Below are 7,751 nucleotides of genomic sequence, written 5' to 3' on the forward strand. Positions count from 1 at the left end.
TGAAAAATATGACAAATGCCTCCAATCTACTCTACAAAGATTTGGGGGAAAAATCCAACCCTAAGTTCTCCAAGATTTTGGAAGGAGGGACATGGTGCAAGATCACCTTAACTATTTTCTTGTGAAGTGTAATTAGTGGTGTAAAAGATCTAATGGCAATAAATATTGTAAGATTGAGCCTCTTAGACCCAATTTGGCTTGTGAACCCTGACTAATGGACTTAGTCAATAGTAGGGTCTTGAGCCATTAAGAGTGGTAATAATAAAACATTTTTTCAGGAAGGTTAGTCCAAGGTTAATTAGGTATTTAGAGTAGTTTCTAGTCAATTTGGGTCACTTAAAAGAAGGTTGGAGTAGTAGAGGTGCAAAACTGGAAAGTTGCACAAAAGTTGCAAAGTTGCGACTTTGCAAATTTTTGCAAAATGTTGCAAGATTGCAACCAAGATTTTGACCAACAACTAGTAATGGGCCTAACTGATTTATGAGCACATAAAATCCTTGGAAGACTATTTTGAACGAGAATTGGACAAATTAAGGAAAAAAGTTTTAGTTTTTATTGTGTTTTAGCAATTTTTTGTACTACAACTCATATCACATTTATTGATTTGGTGAAGCTTGTGTTTGGATATTAAAGCCTATTATTTTAACTTATTAATTCACCATGCTTGGGGTTTTTAAGTTCTATGTGTGAAGAGAGTAGTGGATTTGAATCCATACTAGTTTGAAACCCTTAAAACCTAGCGTTTGTACATAAAATTGTATTTTCCCCAACATTCCACAATCAAAACTTGAAATGTCTTCTTCAAACGCTAGGTATGCTTTCATAGTTCATGTTTGTTCCAATTTTGGGCTTGCCAAAGTTGATTCACTATTTTTACACTGATGCTTTAGGTTGATCACTAGGTAGTGATGAGCTAAGAAGCAAGGTAGAAATATTGATTGCAATGAGAAAGGGGTTGAATGGTTGAAACTAAGGGTGGACTTGAGTTCCTTAGTCATTTGTAGACCCCAATCAAGTGCTTGGAATTCCAAATTTTTATTCTAGTGAATGTTTATAGACATTGTTTGTTAAATTGCTTAACATTGCTCAATAAACTTACACATTGCTCAATTTGGTTTAGGCATCTTAATGAGCAAACCCATGTGCAATTTATTGATATTGTATAGAGCTCCCAAATGGGTGCCAAGAACTACAATTAGATGTTGGGGTTGTTTAGATGGCTGGAGACTTAAGGGTCAAGTACCCAATTAGTAATACTATTTCAATCAGGCCTACTTAGGTCTCCCATAACAACTTGTGAAATCAAGGATGTCTAAACATAACTCATTGTTCCATTGGATGAGTGGTTTTAATCTCACCTATTTGAGTGTCATGAAGGGTATTAGAACCATATAGGCATAATTGGTGGAGGAATTGTGGTAGTTGTCTTTTGGAACGACCAACTTGCTAAGTAGTGGAAGTTGTGTTGCATAACAACTCAGTGTTTTAGGGATTTTCATCAAGAAACCTTTGGAAGGTGAGATAAGTCCTCAAGGTGTCCTTGGAAAGACCCCTTAGGTCCTTAACCATTGGATGATTTTGTTACCAAACAAGCTAGTAAAGCTTTGATGTGAGTTTACCTCAAGTTCCTTTGCATTAGGACAAAAGCCTAAAAAAGGATAACCCTACTATCATCAATTGGGCCAAGATACAATCTTGGCTCAAATTTATAGTCCCAAAACTTGTAGATAACTTATGTTTCTAAATTTTCACAAATGGTTCACATTTACTAAATAGCAAAGCTAGCTAGGGCTAGTTGTTAGAGGTTGATTTGGGTTTCCCTTTCTCCTCGGATATCTCACATGGCTCGATTTTCTAAAAGATTATCTATATTTAAGAGAGTCCCGATTCATCCTTCTTAAAGATTTTTTGAGATATTATTGCCACCATTTCTTTTTATTTACCACACCAAGTACCATCCATCCTCGAGAGCTTATAGATATTATGAAGGCTTCTAAGAATTTGCATATTTCCTAAATTCACATTTTGGGAGTAGAGAGCATTTTGACATGTGAAGAAAGTTATCCTTTTTCAAGCACCTATTTTAAAATAAATTTCTCATAAAGTTACACAATATAAAACTTAAACAAGATGTCTCTCGACATATTCATATACCATTGTCTGATCTATGTTTACTATTTAATACATTTTCTCAAATATAAATTTAATGTCATATTGCTATGAAGATTTGAGTCAAACTTATTGACCTGTGTTTCACAAGTAGTGATTCACAAGAACCCATCTTTTTAAAGAATAAATTGAATGTTTAGCACTCATTACATCCAAGAGATACAAGAGTGAAACATCACACCTTACTCCTAAACACAATCCTATCTCAAAAAAATGAAAAAATACTCCTCAATATTTCAAACTTCCAAATTTTATATTGCCAATACCATACCCTTAATTTAACCCTCAAACTCTAGATTCCATGTAACTATGATATTTCACATTTTTTTCCCATGTCAAAACTGGTTGGTCCCAACGGTAATAACCTTAGTTCCTATCATACGAGTGATAAGCCTGACGCGGCCTTGGAAAAATCTCATTATTTTAAGCAAGTACATAATTGAAAATTAATTAACTACATGGTTTAAAATCAACTCTAACGGTCACTAGATAATTTGAATTTCAATATAAACCGCAGAAAACAAAGAGGCTCGCACTCATTGCATTTCAGGACTATAATTCTTGGTAGGCATTCTTCGCCTCTGTAGATTAAACGCTCCGAGTTTCTTTGAAGGATCAGCACATCTACGCTTTGGCATTCTTCAAGCTCTGTTCTACTGCGTGAAAGGTCCGCGTTCTATCATCTGAAGAACCCAGAAACAATCTCAATTAAATCAGTTATTCATTCTCTTGTGGTTTTCTATTTTATTTACGGGACTTCTGTTAGATTTTTTCTTTGATTTTTTTTTCGTGCTGTTTGCATTGATTATTGTGAAGAAATTTTCCGGCGATCTAGGGTTTCTGTGAACCTCGACGCAGTGATTAGGCGATCTAGGTTTTAAAGTTTGTTGGTATTGTGAGGGGCTTCTGCAAGAGGATCGTGTACAGCGATCTGCCAGGGTTTCTAGGGAAATTTGATATAGGTTTTTGTGGTATCCTAAATCAGTTTTATTCGGGCGTTGAAGGTTTTCCAGGACCTTGTTGCACAAGTGATCTTTATGGCCACTTAAAATGGGCATTCTCAAATCTATCATAAGTCGTTATTATAATTTTAAACTTCTGTTTTCCTAATATTTAACAGACACTCTTTTGTGTTGATTTCTACATGATTATATGACTTCTGCAGACTTAGGTTTTGTGAGTGTACGTATTCTTGCAGTTCCCTGCCAATGCTTCATAACATTAATGTATTGAAGTATTTTGATGATTACGCAGTTAAGTCGGTGATGTATTTATGTGATTCTGTCAGTGTTTGTGGGAAAAGAGTTTTAGTGATTTTAGGGTTGCATTAATGGTTTTAGATCTCATCCATTTTGATTTGCTTACCTGTTTTGGGTTTTTATTATTCCTTCAACGTTGTTTTGTTGATTTTTATCAGAGTTTAAGTTGTTCTTTTCATGGTTGAGAGTTAAGGTTTCTGAAAAAGAGTGAACTAAAAGTCGGGGAAAAATGGAATTAGAGCTAGGGTTTTCAGAAAAAAAATGACCTATTTTGAAGACTTACCTGTAACAAGGAATGTTTCATTTTTTAAACGATTTAATCAATAAAAATCCCCCAATAATGTCAGAGCAACTTTCTCTGGAACGTGTAACTACAGGTAGGTATTAAAGATCTTGAAAAGGACAAGAGTTGAAAAACTGTGACTCCTGATATACCCTAATTATACGAGTCGTTTTTCGGATTTCTGTGTCATTTTGTTCCAAGGTTCCTCTGCATGTTTTGTTTGATATATCTTTAACAATTTGGACATTATTTGTCTGTAATGTTGTACTTGAATGTATACTATTGTTTTATCTTTGTTTCATGTCTTCAAAGACAATTTCAATTTAACGGTAACAAACAATCAGCAATATACAAAGTTTTAGTGATTTTAGGGTTGCATTAATGGTTTTAGATCTCATCCATTTTGATTTGCTTACCTGTTTTGGGTTTTTATTATTCCTGCAACGTTTTTTCGTTGATTTCGATCATAGTTTAGGTTTTCCTTTACATGGGTTAAAGTTAAGGTTTCTGAAAAAAAGAAGAACCAAAAGTAGGGTTAAAAATAGATTTAGAGCTAGGATTTTCAGAAAAAAAGACCTATTTTGCGGACTTACCTGTAACCAGGAACTTTCTCTGGAACAAACAATCAGCAATATACAGATTTTCAGCAATTTAAATCGGTCAAAAGATTTAAAAAATTAGTCTGGGCGATTTCCTCTGCAACATTCGATTTTGGGTTTAATACAACTTGAAAAGGGGCAAGCAGTGAGAATTTGTGATATCTGCAATTATACTTGAAACGTTTCGTTTGAAATTGTTTTCAGATATCGTTGTCATTTATACCCTCTGTGTCCTCATATTGATGATTAGCGTTTTTCTGATCAAAATGTTGACTCTTGAAGTCTCTGGTATATGTCATCATTTTTTCAGTTCTGCGGTTCCGCTGTTTATGTTGCTTGTCTTTCTGGGGACAATTTTTCAGAAATCTGTTGGGGATTCTCATCATATGGAATAGTTTGTTTAATTTCCGTTTGGCGTGCTTTTGCTGTTTTCCCATGTTGGGGATTCTCTTAATATGAACCCTATGATCTTAAATAGGGACTTTAAGGCAAACGCCTTCTTCGGTTGTAGATTTTTCTCATTCCAAGTGATGGTATATGCATGACACTTTTATTTTTACTGTAGCACGCTAAGTAGGTTAGATGGGGAATTTTTATAACCTTTTCTGCATTTCTTTGCTCATGTATATGACCAATCTGATGATGATGGTTTGTAGAGACTGGAAGTGCATTAGATTTTTCTTTAGTCTTTTTTCTTATTATTATGTATTTCATTTTTAAATATTACTTGAACTGAATAACTCTGTAGATTTGTTGCTGTTATCTCTAAATTTTTGTTAATACCATTGATAGACTTAACAGGTTCTTTTAATTGAGGAATAGAGATGCCATCTTCTGATGATGATGGTTTGTAGAGATTGGATGTGCATTAGATTTTTCGTAGTTTCATTCTCAAATATTACTTAAACTGAGTAACTCTGTAGATTTCTTGTTGCTATCTCTAAATTTTTGTTACTCCCATTAATAGATTAATGGTTAATGGTATCCTCTTTGCTATCGTGTCGGTTGCATCATCTTATTGTTTTGTTCCTCTTCCTGATAGACTGGTCTCATATCTTGAACATGAACATAATTTCAGTCTTTCATTCTATTTTGTTCGGATTTAACAGGCTTTTTTAATTGAAGAATGGAGATGCCATCTTCTGGGACAGAAATCCCATTAACCCCAGCATTAAGCTCTCAAAACAGTGCCTCAAAGCCTGGTGGGTAATAAAGTTTGTACGGTTCGTTTTACTTCTCTGATGAAGATGATAAGAGTTCTTCTGTATCAATTATATATTTTCTTATTTTTTCTCTGTAGGAAAAAAATCTGTTTTTACAAGTGAAATGAGTACGAGGGGCAGGGGTCGCCGAGCGCTTGTTGATGTTACAAACGATTCCCCTATTGCAGGCCTCGCCCTTGATAGAGGTGACGGCTCAGAGACCCCAGTTTCAAACATCAAGTGCCGCCCTCCCCGCGAGTCTGTGCAGACACCAGGAACAGGGGAGGCATTGCTACGCTACCAAGTAAAATCACTTCATCAGAGAGTTGATAAGCCTCCTCCAAGCCTGAGAACGTTATCTCATCTCAATGGACTTCTTTCCTCTCCAAACAGACTCCTGGCCCCCACCCCTGCAAATACCCCTGATTCTGCTGTTGCATTTGCTAACAATAGCTCACTCTCAAGAACATCTGATAGCACCATTGCACTTTATGTAGATTTGGGCATGTCTTCTCCTGGATCAGAGTCCAAGATAGACTCTTCGGTCAATGTTTCCGACATTCCACCTACAGAGGTTGATAAATTTGTAGTTATTTATTGTTCTCTATAGCTCACTACTATCTAGATGATGGATCTCAATGTGATCCAAAATATGAGTAAAGAAATTTATGATCAGTTTTCTCTGTTTTAATCTTTTCCATGTTTGATTCATTTTTCAGGCTATTGATCCAATGGAGTTTCCTCAAGATACCTCACCCGAAAAACCCATAACACGAGCACTACAGTTTGATTCACCTGAGAAAGAAACTGAAGCTTCAATCCCCTCACCAAGTTCCATTATCTCATCCGAAGGCAGCCAGAAGATGAGAAATATGGAAGATGATAATGTCTCTGAATGGTCTGTCCAGGTCAACATCAGCTCACCAGGACCAGACAAGGAAGATGATTATGCTCAAATAGAAAATGAATTGGAGGACCAAGTTGAGTATTCTGAAACTGTGAAGAATGAAGATGGTGAGGGATTTGATGAGCAGAGAGATGGTGAGGTCCTGGATGACGAACAATGTGATGAACTTTGTCGAGGACTGAACAAGGTTTCAGTGCATGACAATGGCGGAATTCCTGCTTTCGCAGGGAAGCATATTCGCTTTGTATACAACAGTGATGATGAACTGGAAAGCGAAGCAGTAGTTTCTGAGTTGCAGACGTCACCAAGCAAGCTTCGCCTCAAGGGGATGCCTACTCCTAAGGGAAAACATATCCGTTTCTCAGAAGAAGATGGAGACTCGGAAACTATATCTAACTGATGATTTCATGTGTTCTGAGAGATTGATCATTTCTGAAATTCGATTTGGGTGTCCTCTCGACACATTTGATTTTCTAGCGATTTTAGTTTGTTTTTGTTGTCTTCTTGACAAATATGGGTAGTTCATGACTCGGGATGAAAACTCGGGATTTTTTTTCCTTGCAATTCTTTGGCGGACACGTTTTGTGAAAATTTGATATTTTTTGGAGGACAAGTAGAATACACTATTTTGTAATGTTGTGGAGAAGAATCAATAAAATTTATCATCTGGCAAGACATAAGTTCTTGTTGACATGTTCTTTGGACCCCTTTTTGGGGCAATTTATTCTTTGAGGTTCTACTTAGTAAATTTATTCTAATGCCAATGTTTTCGTAATGTTGTGGAGTAATTTATTCATGATTTTAGGGTATTTTTGAATGGGGTTCTTTGAGCCATTAAGCAAAATTATTTTTATGCCAATGTTTTTGTAATCTTTTAATTAAATTTTAAATATTTTAAAATTTTCTCAAAGTCTAATCATTTCAAAGAGGACATTCTCACAAATTCATCTTAAATAATACTTTTGTATATAAGTGTAAGAATATTTTTCTATCATTTTATAGGTGATTGATGTTGAAATCCAATCCAATGTTTATTATCCTCTTTTAAACAAACATAACAAAATAATTCAAGTTAGACATAGCACTAAAGATTTTGCAACTCATGAGAGAGGAGTTAATGTGAACAATAACTCATAAGACCTAGGTTAAACATTGTTAAACATGTAATGGATCTCATGTCTCTTGTTCATGGTCTTCAAATTTATTCTTATGCCAATATATTTTTGTAATCTTTTAATTTTTTAAAAATATTTAAAATTTTTTCTCAAGATCTAATCATTTCAAAGAGGACATTCTCACAAATTCATCTTAAATAATACTTTTGTATTTAAG

The 7,751-nt window shown here is 35.0% G+C and overlaps 1 protein-coding gene across 1 annotated transcript; it reads left to right on the forward strand.

Annotated features, from left to right (window-relative positions):
• Nucleotides 1-2,544: 2,544 nt before the first annotated feature.
• Nucleotides 2,545-7,110, forward strand: LOC149554748 (uncharacterized). Its single transcript, XM_089828787.1, has 4 exons — nucleotides 2,545-2,836; nucleotides 5,420-5,512; nucleotides 5,611-6,086; nucleotides 6,232-7,110. The coding sequence occupies exons 2-4, from the start codon at nucleotides 5,437-5,439 to the stop codon at nucleotides 6,817-6,819; spliced, it is 1,140 nt and encodes a 379-aa protein (XP_089684913.1). The 5' UTR covers nucleotides 2,545-2,836; nucleotides 5,420-5,436; the 3' UTR covers nucleotides 6,820-7,110.
• The last annotated feature ends 641 nt before the right edge of the window (nucleotides 7,111-7,751 follow it).

Source organism: Cupressus sempervirens, chromosome 5 (assembly GCF_028749045.1).
Source record: "Cupressus sempervirens isolate cs-2001-9-10 chromosome 5, ASM2874904v1, whole genome shotgun sequence".
Lineage (NCBI taxonomy): Eukaryota > Viridiplantae > Streptophyta > Pinopsida > Cupressales > Cupressaceae > Cupressus > Cupressus sempervirens.